Source organism: Heterodontus francisci, chromosome 31 (assembly GCF_036365525.1).
Source record: "Heterodontus francisci isolate sHetFra1 chromosome 31, sHetFra1.hap1, whole genome shotgun sequence".
NCBI classification, from domain to species: Eukaryota; Metazoa; Chordata; class Chondrichthyes; order Heterodontiformes; family Heterodontidae; genus Heterodontus; species Heterodontus francisci.
The window spans coordinates 5,305,542-5,328,800 of record NC_090401.1 but is presented as its reverse complement, the minus strand read 5'-3'; the positions used below and the strand labels follow the sequence as shown (position 1 = coordinate 5,328,800).

The window sequence follows — 23,259 nt, the reverse complement described above, 5'->3', positions numbered from 1 at the left end:
TACAACCTGCCCATCAATTTTCAGCCCTTCCATTAGGTGTATCATTTCTGCTTCTACTGATATTTTGTCAGCATCCTCTTCCTGAGTAAATACTGATACAAGTCTTCTAGCCTTGTCCTGTGCCTTTAAGAATTCTCACCTTCTTTGACCTTAATAGGCCCCATTCCACCTTTTGCTGCCCACTTACTATTTACATGCTGGTAGAAGATTTTTGGGTTCCCTTTTATGTTGACTGTCATTCTATTCTCATATTCTCTCTTTGCCAGTCTTATTTTCCTCTTCACTTCCTCCTCACCTTATTGGCCTGGTTCTCACTTGAAGAATTCACCTGACATGCATCACACAGTCTCTCTTTGTTTGTTTCATCATATTCTCTATCTCCCTTGACCCAAAGAGCCCTGGCTTTGGTTTTCCTACCTTTCCCTCTTCTTGGAATGTCCCCAGCCGACTCTCCACTTGGCTGGATGGGTGCAGCTCCAACAACGGGCGGCACAGTGGCGCAGTGGTTAGCACCGCAGCCTCACAGCTCCAGCGACCCGGGTTCAATTCTGGGTACTGCCTGTGTGGAGTTTGCAAGTTCTCCCTGTGTCTGCGTGGGTTTCCTCCGGGTGCTCCGGTTTCCTCCCACAAGCCAAAAGACTTGCAGGTTGATAGGTAAATTGGCCATTATAAATTGCCCCTAGTATAGGTAGGTGGTAGGGAAATATAGGGACAGGTGGGGATGTGGTAGGAATATGGGATTAGTGTAGGATTAGTATAAGTGGGTGGCTGATGGTCGGCACAGACTCGATGGGCCAAAGGGCCTGTTTCAGTGCTGTATCTCTAAAAAAAAAACACTCAACAAGCTTGACACCATCCAGGACAAAGCAGCCCGCCTGATTGGCACCCCATCCACCACCTTCAACATTCATTCCCTCTACCACCCTCGCACAGTGGCAGCAGTGTGTACTGTCTACAAGATGCACTGCAGCAACTCAAAAAGGCTCCTTTGACAGCACCCTCCAAACCCACGACCTCTACCACTGAGAAAGCAGATGTTTGGAAACACCCCAACCTGCAAGTTCCCCGCCAAGCCACACACTATCCTGACTTGCAGCTATATCGCCATTTCTTCACTGTCGCTGGATCAAAATCCTGCACTTCCTTCCTAACAGCACTGTGAGTGTACCTGCACCACATGGACTGCAGCGGGTTCAAGAAAATGGCTCACCACCACCTTTTCAAGGGCAATTAGGGATGGGCAATAAATGCTGACCTAGCCAGTGACGCCCATATCCCGTGAAAGAATTAAAAAAAGACTCATGGGGTGGTAATGTTCAAATTGGATTTGTCCTGCTTTTTGTGCACAGGACATACCTGGGCAGTTCTCCACATTGTTGGGTAGATGCCTATGTTGTAGCTGTACTTGAACAGCTTGGCTAGGGTTGCAGCTAGTTTTGGAGCCCATGTCCTCAGTACTACAGTGGAGGTTGTCAAGGTTTATGGCTTTTGCTGTATCCACTGCCTTCAGCCATTTCTGGATATCGCATGGAGTCATAGAGTCATTATGGCACAGTCGGAGGCCATTGGCCTCATCGCGCGCGTGTGGCTCCCTGTAGAGGAAACCAGTCACTCCCATTCCCCCGCTCCATCCCTGTAGAGGAAACCAGTCACTCCCATTCCCCCGCTCCATCCCTGTAGAGGAAACCAGTCACTCCCATTCCCCCGCTCCATTCCTGTAGAGGAAACCAGTCACTCCCATTCCCCCGCTCCATCCCTGTAGAGGAAACCAGTCACTCCCATTCCCCCGTTCCATCCCTGTAGAGGAAACCAGTCACTCCCATTCCCCCGCTCCATCCCTGTAGAGGAAACCAGTCACTCCCATTCCCCCGCTCCATCCCTGTAGAGGAAACCAGTCACTCCCATTCCCCCGCTCCATCCCTGTAGAGGAAACCAGTCACTCCCATTCCCCCGCTCCATCCCTGTAGAGGAAACCAGTCACTCCCATTCCCCCGTTCCATCCCTGTAGAGGAAACCAGTCACTCCCATTCCCCCGCTCCATCCCTGTGGACCTGCAAATTTATTTCCCTCAAGTACCCATCCAATTTCCTTTTGAAATCGTTGCTTGTCTCTGCTACCACCACCCTTATAGGCAGAGAGTTCCAGGTCATTACCACTCGCTGAATAAACAGGTTCCTCCTCACATCCCGCCTGTATCTCTTGTCCAAAATCTTAAATCTGTGTTGCCTAGTCCTGGTACCATTAGCCAATGGGAACAACTTTTCTCTGTCTACCATATCTAGACCTGGCATAATCTTGTAGACCTCTATCAAAATCTCCATTCAATTGCCTTTGCTCACAGGAGAACAGCCCCAGTTTTTCCAACCTAATCTTGTAACTAAAATCCCCCATCCCTGGAACCATTCTGGTAAATCTCCTCTGCATCCTCTCATGGACCCTCATATCCTTCCTAAAGTGTGGTGACCAGAACTGGATGCACTACTCCAGTTGGAGCCGAACCAGAGCTTTATAAAAGCTCAGCATAACTTCCCTGCTTTTGTACTCAATACCTCTATTTATGAAGCCCAAGATCCCGTATGTTTTGCTAACTACTCTCTCAATATGTCCTGCCACCTTCAAAGCTCTATGAACATGAACCCTCAGGTGCTTCTTCCCAGCACACTCTTTAGAACTGTGCCATTAAGTCTTTCCCTATCCCTTTTGCCAAAATGCATCACCTCATACTTCTCTGTATTAAATTCCATCTGCCACTTGTCTAGTATGCATATTTCCTCACAACTTGTAGGAATCTGGCAAAATGTCATAATCATGAAGCGAATGCAGAGTCGAGTGACTGCGTGTCCCAGGATTCCCGCTCCTGTAGAGTGCCACGCCACAAACTGCGTCTCTTCTCCACTGATGATATCTCCGTGCTTGCTCAGAATGTACTTGGATCCACAGAGTCTGACATCTTATGCCTTGATGCAATGGATGCAGGTGAGAGAGACTTGAGGCTGTGAAAACATTGCTCTTAAATTCTCATTTACTGCAGATTCCCTATCTGTCACTCTGTGTCACTTTCTGCCTGTGCCAATAACTCCCACTAATTTGTCTTTCTCCACCAATCCATATCCATCAAATTACACTGAGTTACAGTCACTGGGATTCGAACCCTTCAATAGCAAGGACCCTGACACTACAATAACTGGGACCCTGACTCTACAATAACTGGGACTCTGATCTAACAGTGACTGAGACCTGATACTAAAGTAATTGTGACACTAACCCTACAGTAACTGAGACCCGACCCTACAGTAACTGGGACCCTGATCCTACAGTAACTGGGACCCCGACACTACAGTAACTGGGACCCTGACCCTACAGTAACTGGGATCCCAACATTACAGTAACTGGGACTCAACACTACAGTAACTGGGACACGACACTACGGTATCTGGGACCCACCACGACAGTAATTGTGACACTGATGCTCCAGTAACTTGGTCCCTGACCCGACAATACCTGGGACCCCTGCCCTACAGTCACTGGGAGCCTGACCCTACAATACTTGAGATTCTGATCCTACAATATCTGGGATCCTGACCCTACAGTATCTGGGACCCCAACACTACATTAACTGCGACCGTCGCACTACAGTATCTGGGACCCTGAAACTACAGCAACTGGGATGTGAGGATTACGGTATTTGGAACACTGGGCTTACATATCTGGGATACTGGTCACTGTTGGTGAATCTGTCTCTATTGATGGATCCAGATCCTTCTCTGAATTTTAGTTCTGATGCTGTGATAATTGAGAAATATTGTTGCACAATAGCTGCCTCTGCTGTGTTTCCGTAATTTCTGTTGTGACTATTGTTTTCTGTGTGTTTTCTGATCAGTGAAATTGGAACGACCTGTGATTACCTTTGTATCGGGAGATCCTGTGAGCAGCCACTGTCTGATTATACCCTGGATGCTGGAAATCAACCAGCCAATGAAATGCGAGCTGCAGTACAGAGATCGTCACGAGCCTGCCTGGAATCAGGTTGGTGCTGACTATTATCATGTCTTGTCCTTCTGGGAGGACTCCAGGTACAAAGCAGCCTCTGACAACAGTTAAATGAAACTCTGCACTGGCCTGGGTGGATTTTGAATATATTTTATTCTGAGCTCTTCATTCTACTTCCACAGATGGTGGCTTTTATCAATAATCAGCAGAGAGAGCAGCGTCTGTGCCAGTTGTCAGCAGGGACTGAATACCGAGTCCGACTCCGCTGCATGATACTTGGCAGGATGGGATACTGGAGTGACTGGAGCCTGGAGCGCAGTGGACACACTTCAGAGAGCCGTACGTAGCACAAACATCACAGGCAGGGCTGCAGAAGAAATTTACTGAATGGTACCAGGGATGAGGGACTTCAGTTATATGGAGAGACTGGAGAAGCTGAGATTGTTCTCCTTAGAACAGAGAAGGTTCAGGGGAAATCTGGGGAGAAGGCAGGGGAATGGGGAATTGCTCTAGCGGAGAGCCAGTGTGGACATGATGGGCCAAATGGCCTCCTTCTGCACTGTAGCAATTCTGTGATTCTGTGAAGTGTTCAAAATCATGTATGTTTTGACAGAGAAAGTAAGGAGACACTGTTTCCAGCAACACAGGATCGATAACCAGAGAACACAGATTTAAGATAGTTGGCAAAAGAACAAGAGGCAAGATAAGAATTTTTTTGTAGTGAGTTGTTGTGATCTTGAATTCACTGCCTGAATGAGTGGTGGAAGCAGATTTCAATCTTTCAAAATAGAATTGGATAAATGCTTGAAGGGGAGAAATTTTCAGGGCCATGGAGAAAAAGCAAGGGAGTGGGACTGATTGGATAACTCTTACAAAGAGCGGCACACGCATGATGGGCTGAATGGCCTTCTGAGTTGTAAAATTCTGTGATTCAGCCTTACAACCCACAGACAATGGAGGTTTAGAGGATAGTATGAATACGAACATATGCAGCAGTGGTGATGTCACCGACATGCAGAGTTGGACACCTGATCATATTTGCTGATGAGGCTAAGATAGGTTGAGCAGCAGAAAGAGGGTGCTGCTCACTCTACATTCTCATTCCACAATTCTACAAACATTATCCCTCTACTGTTCATCAAAAACTGTTCCTCGAACTGTCTATCAAACAATCTTCATAAAACACCATCCATCAAGCAGTCTCCATCAAACCATTGTCGATTGTCACAAAAACCCATCTGGTTCACGAATGTCCTTTAGGGAAGGAAATCTGCTGTCCTTACCTGGTCTGACCTACATGTGACTCCAGATCCACAGCAATGTGGTTGACTCTTAAATGCCCTCTGAAATGGCCTAGCAAGCCACTCAGTTCTATCTAACCGCTACAAAGTCAATAAAACGGAATGAAATCAGACGGACCACCCGGCATCGACTTAGGCACCGGAAATGACAATGGCAAACCCAGCCCTGTCGACCCTGCAAAGTCCTCCTTATTAACATCTGGGAGCTTGTGCCAAAGTTGGGAGAGCTGTCCCACAGACTAGTCAAGCAACAGCCTGACATAGTCATACTCACGGAATCATACCTTACAATGTCCCAGAAACTGCCATCACCATCCCCAGGTATGTCCTGCCCCACCAGCAGGACAGACCCAGCGGAGGTGGTGGCACAGTGGTATACAGTAGGGAGGGAGTTGCCCTGGGAGTCTTCAACATTGACTCCGGACACTATGAAGTCTCATGCCATCAGGTCAAACATGGGCAAGGAAACCTCCTGCTGATTACCACCTACCGCCCTCCCTCAGCTGATGACTCAGTACTCCTCCATGTTGATCACCACTTGGAGGAAGCACTGAGAGTGGCAAGGGCACAGAATGTACTCTGGGTAGGTGACTTCAATGTCCATCACCAAGAGTGGCTCAGTAGCACCACTACTGACCGAGCTGGCCGAATTTTAAAGGACGTAGCTGCTAGACTGGGTCTGCGGCAGGTGGTGGGGGAACCAACAAGAGGGAAAAATATACTTGATCTCATCCTCACCAATCTGCCTGCCGCAGATGCATCTGTCCATGACAGTATTGGTAGGAGTGACCACCGCACAATCCTTGTGGAGATGAAGTCCCGCCTTCAGATTGAGGATACCCTCCATCGTGTTGTGTGGCACTACCACTGTGTTAAATAGGATAGATTTCGAAGAGATCTAGCAATGCAAAACTGGGCATCCATGAGGCTCTGTGGGCCATCAGCAGCAGCAGAATTATACTCAACCACAATCTGTAACCTCATAGCCCAGCATATTCCCCACTCTACCATTACTATCAAGCTGGGAGACCAACCCTGGTTCAATGAAGCGTGCAGGAGGGCATGCCAGGAGCAGCACCAGGCATACCTCAAAATGAGGTGTCAACCTGGTGAAGCTACAACACAGGACTTCTTGCATGCCAAACTGCGTAAGCAGCTTGCGATAGACAGAGCTAAGCGATCCCGTAAGCAACAGATCAGCTCAAAGCTCTGCAGTCCTGCCACATCCAGCCATGAATGGTGGTGGACAATTAAACAACTAGGAGGAGGTGGCTCCACAAATATCCCCAGCCTCAATGATGGGAGAGCCCAGCACATTAGTTCGAAAGATAAGGCTGAAGCATTTGCAACAATCTTCAGCCAGAAGTGCCGGGTTGATCATTCATCTCGGCCTCCTCCTGAAGTCCCCAGCATCACAAATGCCAGACTTCAGCCAATTCGATTCACTCCGCGTGATATCAAGAAATGACTGAAGGCACCGGATACTGCAAAGGCTATGGGCCCTGACAACATTCCAGCAATAGTACTGAAGAACTGTGCTCCAGAACTTGCCGCGCCCCTAGCCAAGCTGTTCCAGTACAGCTATAACACTGGCATCTGCCTGGCAATATGGAAAATTGCCCAGGGATATCCTGTACACAAAAGCAGGACAAGTCCAACTTGGCCAATTACCACCCCATTAGTCTACTGTCAATCATCACTAAAGTGGTGGAAGATGTCATCGACAGTGCTATCAAGCGACACTTGCTTAGCAATAACCTGCTCAGTGACGCTCAGTTTGGGTTCTGCCAGGGTCACTCGGATCGTGACCTCATTACAGCTTTGGTTCAAACATGGACAAAAGAGCTGAACTCAAGAGGTGAGCTGAGAGTGACTGCCCTTGACATCAAGGCAGCATTTGACCGAGTATGGCATCAAGGAGCCCGAGAAAAACTGGAGTCAATGGGAATTACGGGGAAAACTCTCCGCTGGTGGCATCAAACCTAGCGCAAAGAAAGATGGTTGTGGTTGTTGGAAGTCAATCATCTGAGCTCCAGGACATCACTGCAGGAGTTCCTCAGGGTAGTGTCCTCAGCCCAACCATCTTCAGCTGCTTCATCAGTAACTTTACTTCCATCATACGAACAAAGAACAGTGCAGCACAGGAACAGGCCATTCGACCCTCCAAGCCTGCGCCGATCTTGATGCCTGCCTAAACTAAAACCTTTTGCTCTTCCGTAGTCCGTATCCCTCTTCTCCCATCCTATTCATGTATTTGTCAAGATGCCTTTTAAACGTCTCCATGGTACCTGCTTCCACCACCTCCTCCGGCAGCAAGTTCCAGGCACTCACCACCCTCTGTGTAAAAAACTTGCCTCGCACATGCCCTCTAAATGTTGCCCCTCGCACCTTAAACCTATGTCCCCTAGTAACTGACTCTTCCACCCTGGGAAAAAGCTTCTGACTATCCACTCTATCCATGCCACTCATAACTTTGTAAACCTCTATCATATCGCCCCTCCACCTTCGTCGTTCCAGTGAAAACAATCCGAGTTTATCCAACCTCTCCTCATACCTAATGCCCTCCAGACCAGGCAACATCCCGGTAAACCTCTTCTGTACCCTCTCCAAAGCCTCCACGTCCTTCTGGTAGTGTGGTGACCAGAATTGCATGCAATATTCCAAGTGTGGCCTAACTAAGGTTCTGTACAGTTGCAGCATGACTTGCCAATTTTTATACTCTATGCCCCAACTGATGAAGGCAAGCATGCCGTATGCCTTCTTGACTACCTTATCCACCTGCGTTGCCACTTTCAGTGACCTGTGGACCTGTACGCCCAGATCTCTCTGCCTGTCAATACTCCTAAGGGTTCTGCCATTTACTGTATACTTCCCACCTGTATTCGATCTTCCAAAATGCATTACCTCACATTTGTCCGGATTAAACTCCATCTGCCATTTCTCCGCCCAAGTCTTCAACCGATCTATATCTTGCTGTCTCCTCTGACACTCCTCATTGGGCGGCACAGTGGCGCAGTGGTTAGCACCGCAGCCTCACAGCTCCAGCGACCTGGGTTCAGTTCTGGGTACTGTCTGTGTGGAGTTTGCAAGTTCTCTCTGTGACCGTGTAGGTTTCCGCCGGGTGCTCCGGTTTCCTCCCACTGCCAAAGACTTGCAGGATGATAGGTAAATTGGCCATTGTAAATTGCCCCTAGTGTAGGTAGGAGAATGGTAGGGAATATGGGATTAATGTAGGATTCGTATAAATGGGTGGTTGATGGTTGGCACAGACTCAGTGGGCCGAAGGGCCTGTTTCAGTGCTGTATCTCTCTATGACTATTGCAACTCCACCAACCTTTGTGTCGTCTGCAAACATACTAATCAGACCACTTACATTTTCCTCTAAATCATTTATATATACTACAAACAGCAAAGGTCCCAGCACTGTGGAACACCACTAGTCACAGCCTTCCATTCAGAAAAGCACCTTTCCACTGCTACCCTCTGTCTTCTATGACTGAGCCAGTTCTGTATCCATCTTGCCAGCTCACCTCTGATCCGTGTGACTTCACATTTTGTACCAGTCTGCCATGAGGGACCTTGTCAAAGGCTTTACTGAAGTCCATATAGACAACCTCCACTGCCCTTCCTTCATCAATCATCTTCGTCACTTCCTCAAAAAACTCAATCAAGTTAGTGAGACACAACCTCCCCTTCACAAAACCAACACTAGAGGAATTGAGTCCCAATTTCACAGGAGCCAATTTCTGGATGCTAATCATGGATATTAGTCGGTACACCCAGCTAAGGAATCTCAAGAAGTCACCACTTTCAGAACACCATTTGGAAGATATTGCTTCCAGAGACTTCCCTTCGGCTTATCTGTCAGTCAAGATCTGTTTCAGCAGCATATGGACAGAATTATAGAAAATGTACCTGAATGTATGTGCATTGCCAATGATATGATGGTAATGGGTAAAATCAAAGCAGAGCATGATCGATATCTCCATTCCCTGACGGCAGTAGCTCATCGTGAAGATGTGTTGTCGGAGACCTTTGGGCACAATCACTTGTTTTCCTTTGAAGGTGATGCCTCTGAGATGCCAAGTTTATCTCTGTAAGGCCAGAAGCATTTGAGGGTTTCTGGCACCTTTCATTGTATCAGGCTAACCTTCTATGATGACTCTCCACAGTGCCTTCAGTTGGGAGTCATTGGCTGTTTCTGATTGTAGTTGGTCATATTTGTGCTGACCAAAATGTAATAAATTGATTTTGAGCAGATTTTCCACCTCGATGTCCACGCTGTCTACTTGTAGATCCAACGGGACTTCTTCAATCTCGCTCGGGTTTGGCAATGCTGTCAGCGTATCCGAGGTGACTATTTTGGTACCTGGTTTGTAGCAGACATCGAAGTCGTACCCCTGTACTGTCAAAGAACAAAGAACAGTACGGCACAGGAACAGGCCATTCGACATTCCAAGCCTGTGCCAATCATGATGCCTGTCTAAACTAAGAGTCACCTTACATGCAGTTGTCCACCAGGTAAAATATTTGTGCTGACTTGCCATAACTGCATTGCTTGTCAATGGTTTGCGCTAGATCATCTCCAGTGGCTTATGGTCAGTTTCCACAGTGAACACAGCGGCACAGTGGCGCAGTGGTCAGCACCGTAGCCTCACAGCTCCAGCGACCTGGGTTCATTTCTGGGTACTGCCTATGTTGAGTTTGCAAGTTCTCCCTGTGACCGCGTGGGTTTCTGCCGGGTGTTTCTCCGTTTCTCTGCATTCTCCGAGATGCAGGAGACACTGTTCGAAAAACAAAGGAGAATGAATATAGTGCATGACCGATGTGCAGGGGCATAACTACCTCAGCTACACATAGGCTAAAAGATTAAGGTCATACAGCCCACAATGAGAACATGATTACCCACAGAGGTATCTAAAGTATGCAGTGAGCCTAGGTCCTACAAGGTTACAACATCTAGCAGAGCAATATTCAGAAGCCAATTAGAGACGTGTGCAATACTCCAATTGTGCAGTGGACTCAAAAGAGCACACTCCAACAATGAGAGTGTGACGGAACAACAGGATGACAAGCAACGCATTGACAACGTGTCTGCAAACCAAAAACAGCCAATGGTGAAATCCACATCCCAGAAGGTTATACCATAACCAGATCTGGAAGAGTTGTCAAACCACCGAAATGATATTAAGCTTCTGAACTTGTACATTTCACAATCTCTATCCTCATACTTGTAAATTTTATAATCTGTATCCCATATAACTAATTTCGATGTTATCCAATTTTATGTGTTTTTACTTATAGCGTATGAGAATTGTCTTTGGAAAGAAAGAGGATGTTGTATGATTGCTTCAAGAGTGATATCCCTGATGCTAGAAGCCATAGTCACTCTGCAACTGTAACACCCTAGACAAAGGTTCTGTACATAGTTTGCTCTGTATTGTGTATATACCAGTTTTGCTGGAAAAAACCTGTTAGAGATATTCAAGGCACTGGACTCCATGTATTTCATTGTGTTGCTTAAAAATAACACAAAGAACACATGACATGAGGTAATGAGACAATCATACAACTCAGTAAATTATATAACCAAATATACAAGAAACAAGGGATACCCAGAAGTTGGAAAGAAGCAAGAAGTATTCTTCATAAAAACGGAGACAGAGCAGACATTAAGAATTACTGACCCATTTGTCTATTATCTCATTTGTACAAAATCTAACTAGAATTATTAGACGTTAGACGAACACCACCAAGAGACAGGCGAGGTTTAGGGAAGGATACTGTGCAAAAGACAATGATCCAACTCAGTGAGAAGGCAAACAAATATCAGTTTAACCTGTGCATTGGATTCATTGAGAAAACATTTGATTCAGTGGGACACAAGATTCATTTATAGCTTTAAAGAAAACAGGAATAAATGAGGGATAAATGAAGATCATAGAGGACATTTACACAGATGCAACAGCTGAAATACAAATCAACCAAGAGTGAGACAAGGGGATACAATCTCACCAAAAATATTCACCACAGTAATGAAAGATATATTCAAGAAGATGCCCTTGGAGGAGAGAGGATGAAATATTGATAGAGAAAAACTTTGCAGATGATTTTGTACTAATTACTTCATCTGTTAAAGACTTGGAAGTACAACTAAATAATTTAAATAAAGAGAATAGAAATATTGGACTGAAAATGCATGAGGAAAAGTAAAAGTATATGACGAACTTTAAGACAGAAAATACCGTACAATTTGAAGACCCAGAAATTGAAAAAGTTATTGAAGTACAAATATCTGGGCCAATCATTAAAGATGGAGGATTGTAGAAATGAAGAGGTACTAAGTAGGATTAGGGCAGGATGGAGTTGTTTCAGGAGATAGAGATATTCTGTGTGATAAGAAAATACCACCGGCATTCAGGAGGAGGGTGTATGATCACTGTGTGCTGCTGACCATGACATACAGGGCAGAATCATTGGCAACTACAAATATATAGAACAAAAACTGTTTTCCCATCAGAGAGCAATGAAAAGGCAAATGATAAAATCAGGTGTAATGAATACACCAGAAAATTGGAGTTAAGGACATCATTCAGAAGATAAAAGAAGCCAAATGGAGATGGGCTAGGCAAGTTGCTCAAAGAAATGATTACAGGTGGACAGAAAGTCTCATGGAGTGGGGGAGACTGAGAAGAAGGTGGAGAGATATCATACCTAGGAACCACAAGGGCGAGAACAGCAAGGGATAGCGATAAATGAAAAAGGCATCAGGAGGGCTACGTTGTACAGTGGATGAACACAGCCTAAAGGATGATGATGAGAATATAAGGGGTCACTATGTAAAAATAAGGGGTCACCCATTTAAGACAGAGATGAGGAGAAATCTTTACTCGCAGAGGGTTGTGAGTCTTTGGAACTCTCTTTATCAAAAGGCAGTGGAAGCAGAGTCTTTAAATATTTTTAAGGCAGAGGTAGATAGATTCTTGATAAGCAAGGGGGTGAAAGGTTATTGGGGGTGGGCGGGAATGTGGAGATGAGGTTACAATCAGATCAGCCATGATCTTATTGAATGGTGGAGCAGGCTCAAGGGGCCGAGTGGCCTAGTCCTGTTCATAGAGTCGTACAGCATAGAAACAGGCCCTTCGGCCCACCGCGTCCATGCCAACCATAATGCCTATCTATTCTAATCCCACCTGCCTGCATTAATTCCATATCCCTCTATGCCTTTCTCATTCAAACACCTGTCCAGATGCCTCTTAAATGTCGCTACTGTTCCTGCCTCCACCACCTCCTCAGGCAGCTCATTCCAGATACCCACTATTCTTTGTGTGAAAAATTTACCCCTTTGATCCCCTTTGAACCTCCTCCCTCTCACCTTAAATCTATGCCCTCTAGTTTTAGGTCACCCCTACCTTGGGAAACAGTCTCTGGCTATCTACCCTATCTATGCCTCTCATAATTTTATATACCTCTATCATGTACCCTCTCAGCCTCCTTCGCTCCAGGGAAAACAGACCCAGCCTAGCCAATCTCTCTTTATAACTCAAGCCCTCCAAACCAGGCAACATCCTTGTGAATCTTTTCTGCACCCTCTCTAGCTTAATCACATCTTTCCTGTAGTGCGGTGACCAGAACTGCATACTCCAAATGCGGCCTAACCAACGTTATGTACAACTGTAACATGACGTCCCAACTCTTGTACTCGATGTCTCGGCCGATGAAGGCAAGCATGCCATACGCCTTCTTCACCACCCTGTCTACCTGTGTTGTCACTTTCAAGGAACTATGTACTTTCACCACAAGGTCTCTCTGCTCAACAACACTCCCCAAGGCCCTGGTTTAACTTCCCAAAATGCATCACTTCACACTTGCCTGTGTTAAATTCAATTGATTAAATCCTAATTGATATGTTCATACAAGAGTAGGGCGGTTATGCTAGAACTGTATACAGCACTAGTGCGATCACAGCGATAGCACTGTGTGCAGTTCTGGTCACTGTCTTACAGAAAGGATGTAATTGTGCTAGTGGAGGAGATTTATGAGGATGTTGCCAGGAATAGAGAATTTTAGCTATGAGGAAAGATTGAATAAGCTGTGGTTATTTCCTTTGGGACAGGGGTGGCTGAGGGGATATTTAGTTGAAATGTATAAAATTATGAGGAGCCTGTGTAGAGTGGATAGGAAGACCCTATTTCCATTGGCAGAAAGGTCAATAACAAGGGGGCATAGATATAAGGATTAGAGGGGAGTTGAAGTGACTTTCTTTCACACAGAGGGTGCTGGGGTCTGGAACTCAGTGCCTGAAAGGGTGGTAGAACAGAAATTCTCGTTGCATTTAAAACAAACTTGGAAATGCCGTAACCTTTAAGGCTATGGACCAAGAGTTGGAAAGTTGGATAGCTCTCTTCCAGCTGGCACAGACACAATAAGTCAAATGGCCTCTTTCTGTGCTATAAATTTTCGATGTTTCCATAAAGGCTGGTTCAGTTAAGTTTCTGACCAGTGTTGTTAGTGGATGTAAAATACTTATATACTCAAATCTGCAGCTTATTTCCCTTAACTCTATTATTGGTTATATGTTTGTGCGTTGCCTTAAATGGTGCATCACCTTCAGCAATCTCAGATGCTCCCAGTTTTGGACCCTGGTAAATGAGCTTTCAAGCTGCTAATTTAATTAATTGCTGAAGCAATCAGAGTCTTTGTCTTCTACTAATTTAATCAAGCACAGAGTATCATTATACCCAATCATATGGCGCAACTGCCCTTTCTGCTCATTTTCAACTTAACTCTTTCCTTCCCTGCTTCTACACTGTCCCATCAGGCATTCCCAGCACAAGAAGCAGCATAGGTTATATATAGAGTACAGCTCCCTTTACATTGGCCCATCAAACACTCTCAGGTAAGTGCAGTACAGGTCAAATACTGAATAAAGCTGCCTGGACTCTAATCCATCAAATACTTCCAGACCAAGTACACTGTGCTTTGTTCCCTCGACACTATACTTCGATACACTCCCAGGGCAACTGCAGCATGAGTTGATAGAGTAAATTTGTACAATCCCATCAAAATTTCCAGTTATCCCTAACTCTGTGGGCTACATCTTAACAAAGATTGTTGTACTTTCTTAAACTGGGGGCTACCCCACATTCCTCATTACCCTGACTATTTCTCTACTCTTCCTTATATCTTCTGCATCTTGTATGGACTTTCTCACACAGTATATACAATGGTCAGAACTACCAATGCTTCCATTTATATCATCACCAATCCCATCTGAAATTATCTAACCCATGGGTGTAATCCCACACCAGTGGCTATCTCCCACCATTCATGTTTTCCTAATTCCTTAATTGCCTGCTCAATCTTCTTATTATCCTGCAACATTTGCACTCTCTGTTTTTCTGAGGTTCCAGTTCTGTGGATTATTGACTTCATATGACGGGATGGAGCATATGATTTTTTTAAAAATTCATTTATGGGATGTGGGCGTCGCTGGCCAGGCCAGCATTTATTGCCCATCCCTAATTGCCCTTGAGAAGGTGGTGGTGAGCTGCCTTCATGAACCGCTGCAGTCCATGTGGGTAGGTACACCCATCTGTGCTGTTAGGAAGGGAGTTCCAGGATTTTGACCCAGCGACAGTGAAGGAACAGCGATATTGTTCCAAGTCAGGATGGTGTGTGACTTGGAGAGGAACTTGCAGGTTGTGGTGTTCCCATGTATTTGCTGCCCTTGTCCTTCTAGTTGGTAGAGGTCGCGGGTTTGGAAGTTGCTGTCTAAGGAGCCTTGGTACATTGCTGCAGTGCATCTTGTAGATGGTACACACTGCTGCCAATTGTGCCTCGGTGGTAGAGGGAGTGAATGTTTGTAGATGGGGTGCCAATCAAGCGGGCTGCACTGTCCTGGATGGTGTTGAGCTTCTTGAGTGTTGTTGGAGCTGCACCCATCCAGGCAAGTGGAGAGTATTCCATCACACTCCTGACTTGTGCCTTGTAGATGGTGGACAGGCTTTGGGGAGTCAGGAGGTGAGTTACTCGCCGCAGGATTCCTAGCCTCTGACCTGCTCTTGTAGCCACGGTATTTATATGGCTACTCCAGTTCAGTTTCTGGTCAATGGTAGCCCCTAGGATGTTGATAGTGGGGGATTCAGCGATGGTAATGCGTTGAATGTCAAGGAGAGATGGTTAGATTTTCTCGTGTTGGAGATGGTCATTGCCTGGCACTTGTGTGGCGCGAATGTTACTTGCCACTTATCAGCCCAAGCCTGGATGTTGTCCAGGTCTTGCTGCATTTCTACACGGATTGCTTCAGTATCTGAGGAGTCACAAATGGTGCTGAATATTGTGCAATCATCAGCGAACATCCCCACTTCTGACCTTATGATTGAAGGAAGGTCATTGATGAAGCAGCTGAAGATGGTTGAGCCTAGGACACTACCCTGAGGAACTCCTGCAGTGATGTCCTGGATCTCAGATGATTGACCTCCAACAACCACAGCCATCTTCCTTTGTGCTAGGTATGACTCCAGCCAAAGGAGGGTTTTCCTCCCTGATTCCCATTGACCTCAGTTTTGCTAGGGCACCTTGATGCCATACTCAGTCAAATGCTGCCTTGATGTCAAGGGCAGTCACTCTCACCTCACCTCTTGAGTTCAGCTCTTTTGTCCATGTTTGAACCAAGGCTGTAATGAGGTCAGGAGCTGAGTGGCCCTGGCGGAACCTAAACTGAACGTCACTGAGCAGGTTATTGCTAAGCAAGTGCCGCTTGATGGCACTGTTGATGACACCTTCCATCACTTTACTGATGATTGAGAGTAGGCTGATGGGGCGGTAGTTGGCGGGTTGGACTTGTCCTGCTTTTTGTGTACAGGACATACCTGGGCAATTTTCCACATTCCAGTGTTGTAGCTGTACTGGAACAGCTTGGCTAGGGGGGCCGCAAGTTCTGGGGCACAGGTCTTCAGTACTATTGCCGGAATATTGTCAGGGCCCATAACCTTTGCAGTATCCAGTGCCTTCAGTCATTTATTGATATCACGTGGACTGAATCAGATTGGTTGAAGTCTGGCATCTGTGATGTTGGGGACCTCAGGAGGAGGCATTCAGTCATTCCTCCTGTTATGCTGACTGCCATGGTCATCACACAATGGTTTCCTTTACCTTAATGCTCTATATTCGTTTTACAAGGCCAATTTGCAGCTTGGAGAATCATCATCTGGAGTATTTCCACAGACTATGTCACACCTACAGGTCAGTATGGTTCCTTTCAAAGTACATAACTCCGTGTCCAGTACAATCCTTGTGTCATCATTCTTACTCAGATAGCATGGGCATTCTTCATATTGTTTAAAAATTCTCATCCTTGTTTTCAGATCCCTTCATGACCTCTCCCTTCCCTATTTCTGTAATCTTCCCTAGCCCCACATCCTCTGAGACATCTGCGCTCCTAAAAATTCTGGCCTCTTAATATGATTGAGCTCAATGTACTGCTTGAAAGGGAGAAATATGAAACAGCTACTAAGATACTAGATTAGGTAAGGCTGCCTTAGGATGTGACAAAGTCGGTCCACAGTTAACTGGACAGATCTATTCTGATGAAAGGTCACTGACCTGAAACGTTAACTTTGCTTCTCTCTGCACAGATGCTGTCAGACCTGCTGCGTATTTCCAGCACTTTTTGGTTTTATTCAGACTTCCAGCATCTGCAGTATTTTGCTTTTATTATATGGACAAATCTGTTAATGGGTAAAATGACACAAGATCAATGGGAGGTGTTCAGAAAAGAATTTAATGTGATACATAACCAGTTTATACCCCTAAGGGGCAAGACCTCTACTTGCCAAAAAATCCATGGAAAACTAAAGAGGTAAGAAACAATATAAAACATAAAGCAAGTTCTTTACACAGAGGGTGGTGAGTGCCTGGAACTTGCTGCCGGGGGAGGTGGTGGAAGCAGGTATGATAGCGACGTTTAAGAGGCATCTTGACAAATACATGAATAGGATGTGAATAGAGGGATACGGACCCCGGAAGTGCAGAAGGTTTTAGTTTAGGCAGGCATCAAGATCGGCGCAGGCTTGGAGGGCCGAATGGCCTGTTCCTGTGCAGTACTGTTCTTTGTTCTTTTAAAAGAAAAAAAATACAAAAATGCAAAAAGTAGCGAATTAGAATTAGAACATTACAGCGCAGTACAGGCCCTTCGGCCCTTGATGTTGCGCCGACCTGTGAAACCATCTGACCTACATGATTCCATTTTCATCCATATGTCTATCCAATGACCACTTAAATGCCCTTAAAGTTGGCGAGTCTACTACTGTTGCAGGCAGGGCATTCCACGCCCCTACTACTCTCTGCGTAAAGAAACTACCTCTAACATCTGTCCTATATCTATCACCCCTCAACTTAAAGCTATGTCCCCTCGTGTTTGCCATCATCATCCGAGGAAAAAGACTCCCACTATCCACCCTAACTAACCCTCTGATTATCTTGTATGTCTCTATTAAGTCACCTCTCCTCCTCCTTCTCTCTAACGAAAACAACCTCAAGTCCCTCAGCCTTTCCTCGTAAGACCTTCCCTCCATACCAGGCAACATCCTAGTAAATCTCATCTGCACCCTTTCCATAGCTTCCACATCCTTCCTATAATGCGGTGACCAGAACTGCACGCAATACTCAAGGTGCGGCCTCACCAGAGTTTTGTACAGCTGCAGCATGACCTCGTGGCTCCGAAACTCGATCCCCCTACTATTAAAAGCTAACACACCATATGCCTTCTTAACAGCCCTATTAACCTGGTTAGCAACTTTCAGGGATTTATGTACCTGGACACCAAGATCTCTCTGTTCATCTACACTACCAAGAATCTTCCCATTAGCCCAGTACTCTGCATTCCTGTTACTCCTTCCAAAGTGAATCACCTCCTGGACAATGGGAGAGACAAAAAGAACAGTGAAGGGTGCCAAAACAGATAGTAAGAATATGAAAAGAAACTTGCAATGGATGTAAAAATCAACACAAAATAATTTACAGTTCTTTACAGGATCAATGTGGGTCTTTTGAAAATTGCTAATGGTGAAATTGTCAGTGAAAATCAGGAAATTGCGACATGCTGATGATGACTTGATATCAGTATTTACAGTTAGCAGAGGTCAGCAAGCCAGACATCACAAGGCAACTAATATTGAATCAGGGACAGGGTCTCATTAAAATTAACAAAGAACAAAGAACAGTACAGCACAGGAACAGGCCATTCGGCCCTCCAAGCCTGCGCCGATCTTGATGCCTGCCAAAACTAAAACCTTCTGCACTTCCGGGGACCGTATCCCTCTATTCCCATCCTATTCATGTATTTGTCAAGATGCCTCTTAAACGTCGCTATCGTACCTGCTTCCACCACCTCCCCCGGCAGCAAGTTCCAGGCACTCACCACCCTCTGTGTAAAGAACTTGCCTCGCACATCCCCTCAAAACTTTGCCCCTCTCACTTTAAACCTATGTCCCCTAGTAACGGACTCTTCCACCCTGGGAAAAAGCTTCTGACTATCCACTCTGTCCATGCCGCTCATAACTTTGTAAACCTCTATCATGTTGCCTCTCCACCTCCGCCGTTCCAGTGAAAGCAATCCGAGTTTATCCAACCTCTCCTCATAGCTAATGCCCTCCAGACCAGGCAACATCCCGGTAAACCTCTTCTGTACCCTCTCCAAAGCCTCCACATCCTTCTGGTAGTGTGGCGACCAGAATTGCACGCAATATTCTAAGTGTGGCCTAACTAAGGTTCTGTACAGCTGCAGCATGACTTGTCAATTTTTATACTCTGTGCCCCGACTGATGAAGGCAAGCATGCCGTATGCCTTCTTGACTACCTTATCCACCTGCGTTGCCACTTTCAGTGACCTGTGGACCTGTACGCCCAGATCTCTCTGCCTGTCAATACTCCTAAGGGTTCTGCCATTTACTGTCTATAATCAAAACATAATCAAAATAACAGTAATGAAGAAAATAATGGCACTAAAGAGTAACAAATCCCCAGGAGCAGTTCTCTTGATTCAGGAACGTTCCTTTCGATTGGAAAATTGGGCATGTGACTCCATTACTTAAGAGTGGTGACAGAAGGTGACCAGGGAATTCTCGACTAGAACCCTAACATCTGTTGTCGGGAAATTATTTGAGTCTACAATTAAGGATAGGATGACTTAAAGGCCTGCTACCTGACCCAGGCCCGACGGGTTCGGGTTGGGTTGGGCCCCTCTTCCGGGTCGGGCCCTGTCGGGTTGGGCTGAACTCACAGGGTAAGTGCTTTGCTGGTACGTATTGAAATTAAAAAACTTAGCTGAGCTGGGAGTCTGGGATGAAACTGAGTCTGCGCAGTGAGTGAGTGATGTCAATATGACTGCAGCTTCGGTGTCAGGAAGGTAAGTAAAGGGATGGTCGGGTCGGCTCGAGTCGGGGTCGGGACAAAATCGGAGGGACTCGGGCTGGGTCGGGCTCGGGTCTGCTGTGGTTCAGTGGGGTTTGGGTCGGGTTCTTTTTCCCAACCTGAGCAGGCCTTTAGGGTAACTGAGCATAAATCGAGGTATCAAATACAAAAGTCAGGAAGTTAAGCTAAACCTATATAAAGGCGAGTTTGCCCCAACTAGATTACTGTATCTAATTCTAGGGACTGCAGTTTAGGAAGGATGTGAATACATTACAGAAGAGATTTATTCGAATGGTTCCGGGCATGAGGGATTACGGTTATGTGGATCAACTGGAGAAGTTGGGGCTCTTCTCCCTGGAACACAGTAGGGTAAGAGGAGATTTGATAGAGGTGTTTAAAATCATGAAGAGTTTCTATAAAGTAAATGGATAAAAACTGTTCCCAATAACTGTAAGGTTAATTAAAAGATTTAAAGTGTTTGGTGACATGAGAAAAACATTTTTATGCAGTGAGTGGTTAGGATTGGGATGCATTGCTTGATAGGATGATGGATACAGATTCAGTAGCTTTCAGAGGGGAATTGGCTAAATAAGGGAGAAAAAGGGAAAAGAGTGTGGGAGTGAAAGTAACTGGATTGCTTTTGAAGGAGCAGATTCAGTGGGCTAAATGACCTCCTTCAGTGCTGTACTTTTCTATGATTCTATGATTGTACCATGAAACACACCCAGGGATGCTACATCATGTCAGATACAGAATCCAGGTGCCTCTACACTGTCCCATCAAACACTCCCAGGACAGGTATCGAGAGTTATTCAAAGGATATAACCTCCTCTCCACTTTCCATTACACATTCCCAGGGCAGGTGCAACACAGTTTAGGTAGATTGTAAAACTGCCTCCACATTGTACCAGAAAATACTCCACAGGAAGCTCCAGCATGGTTTAGATAAAGAGTAAAGCTCCCTTTTTACTTTCTTTTCTTTCTTTTGGGCCTCCTTATCTTGAGAGACAATGGATACGCGCCTGGAGGTGGTCAGTGGTTTGTGAAGCAGCGCCTGGAGTGGCTATAAAGGCCAATTCTGGAGTGACAGGCTCTTCCACAGGTGCTGCAGAGAAATTTGTTTGTTGGGGCTGTTGCACAGTTGGCTCTCCCCTTGCGCCTCTGTCTTTTTTCCTGCCAACTACTAAGTCTCTTCGACTCGCCACAATTTAGCCATTTTACTGTCCCATCAAATACTCCCAGGAAGGTATAGCACAGTTTAGCTACAGAATAAACCTCACATTAAATGCCCTTATTTCTGTTTCAGCTCCTGTGGGAATTCCTGATGTTTGGTGGCATTTTGAAGATTCCACTCAAGATAGAAAAATGTACATCCAGCTGTTTTGGAAGGTGAGGATATTTGTGAGATGGTTGATTCATGTTCTGTAGCTGCAGGGTCGGTGGGGATTGTGAGAACTCAGGGCACGTTTTTAATTCATTCATCGGATGTGAGCATCGCTGGCAAGGCCAGCATTTGTTGTCCATCCCTAATTGCCCTTGAGATGATGGTGGCGAGTCGCCTTCTTGACCCGCTGTAATCCTTGTTGTGTAGGTACACACAGAGTGCTGTTACGAATGGGGTTCCAGGATTTTGACCCAGTGACAGTGAAGGAACGGCGATATTGTTCCAAGTCAGGATGGTGTGTGACTTGGAGGGGAACTTGCAGGTGGTGGTGTTCCCATGCGTCTGCTGCCCCCTGTCCTTCCAGGTGGTAGAGGTTGCGGGATTGGAAGGTGTTGTTGAAGGAGCCTTGGTGAGTTGCTGCAGTGCATCTTGTAGATGGTACAGATTTCAGCATGGTGCATTGGTGGTGGAGGGAATGAATGTTGAAGGTGGTGGATTAGGTGCCAGTCAAGCGGGCTGCTTTGTCCTGGATGGTGTCGAGCTTCTTGAGTGTTGTTGGAGCTGGAGTCATCCAGGCAAGTGGAGAGTATTCCATCACACTCCTGACTTGTGCCTTGTAGATGGTGGACAGGCTTTGGGGAGTCAGGAGGTGAGTTACTCGCCACAGAATTCCCCATCTCTGCCTGCTGTTGTAACCACAGTATTTATATGGCTACTCCAGTTATGTTTCTGGTCAATGGTAACCCCCACGATGTTGATGGTGGGAATTCAGTGATGGTAATGCCATTGAATGTCAAGGGGAGATGGTTAAATTCTCTCTTGTTGGAGATGGTTATTGCCTGACACTTGTGTGGCACTAATATTACTTGCCACTTATCAGCCCAAGCCTGAATATTGTCCTAGTCTTGCTGCATGCAGGCACAGACTGCTTCAGTATCTGAGGAGTTGCAAATGCTACTGAACACTGCAATCATCAGCGAACATCCCCACTTCTGTTTTTATGGTGGAGGGAAAGTCGTTGATGAAGCAGCTGAAGATGGTTGGACCGAGGAGACTAATCTGAGGAACTCCTGCAGTGATGTCCTGGAGCTGAGATGATTGGCCGAGTGATACGATAATTGGTACACAGGATCTGCGGATTTGGTGGGGTGGGGGGGTTCTGAGGGGATTGCGGCATCTGTTGGACTCCTCCATCCTCTTTGTTATTGTGAAAATTACGTGTGGGACTTCTGTCAGTACATTGTTGAGTCGCAGTTATGTCCTTCTCAATGATATCCCCCAGGCAGAGTTAGGAGTGGATTAACGAGGAAGAGTTAGGAGTGAGTTAACGAGGATGAGTTAGGAGTGGATTAACAGTGGCAGAGCGAGGAGTGGACTGGGTTTGACCAAGATGGGTTGTGTGGAACTCGGATTAGGGAAATCATGCCCTATGATTAGTCTGTGAATATGATGCCCAATTGAGGACGAAACTTCTGCAGAAATAATGATGGCATGTTGGGCAGGTGTGAATCTGGTGATCTGGGCAGGTTTTGGCCAAGGTCACTTTGCTTTCTCTTGTGAAGTTTTGAGTACATTTTTAATATCTCAACAGGAACTGACAGACTCGGAAGTGAACGGGAGGATCAGGGGCTACAGGGTGACCTACAGGCCTGAACCCAACACCAGTCATCCTGAGATCACTTTGTGCAACACAACCAGCCTGAGCTGCAGAATCTCAGCACCAAAAGGAGCTGGCAACATCTGTGTTCGAGCTTACAACAGTGCCGGCGAATCACCTGCAGCACTGCTGACGGTGAAGACTGTCCGTCAGGCAGGCATGTTTCACATAGGACACCTCAATTTCTCAACCATTGAGCGAATGGGGATATTCCAGCATATGCATTCCACACCAGTGGTAGAAAATAGCAGCAGCCACAAAGTGGAGTGTCTGGGCCAGACAGAGAGGATATGGGAGAGGAAGAGAGAGGAGAGAGGCAGAGGGAGAAAGGAAGTTGTTGAGAGAGTGGGAGAGATGGAGGAGTGGGAAGAGAGGCAGCGACAGAGGTAGGGGTCAAGAAAATGGTCAGGTTTGGGAGGGACCAGGAGGGAGAGTGGGGTAAAAAGACGGGGGATCGGGAGAGAGGAAGGGTCAAGAGGGGTCAGGGAGGTGACAGTCAGGGGGATAGAGAG

General features: G+C 46.1%; 1 protein-coding gene across 4 annotated transcripts in view; it reads left to right on the top strand.

Moving 5' to 3' along the window:
- The window catches only part of LOC137347060 (granulocyte colony-stimulating factor receptor-like), a 568,030-nt gene that overhangs the window by 438,628 nt on the left and 106,143 nt on the right, over positions 1-23,259 (top strand). For all 4 annotated transcript variants that reach the window (XM_068011070.1, XM_068011069.1, XM_068011068.1 and 1 more), the window contains 5 exons: positions 2,786-2,976; positions 3,881-4,026; positions 4,173-4,329; positions 21,013-21,095; positions 22,682-22,904. In XM_068011070.1, the coding sequence (XP_067867171.1) occupies positions 2,786-2,976; positions 3,881-4,026; positions 4,173-4,329; positions 21,013-21,095; positions 22,682-22,904 (800 nt within the window). The remainder of the gene's footprint in view (positions 1-2,785; positions 2,977-3,880; positions 4,027-4,172; positions 4,330-21,012; positions 21,096-22,681; positions 22,905-23,259) is intronic.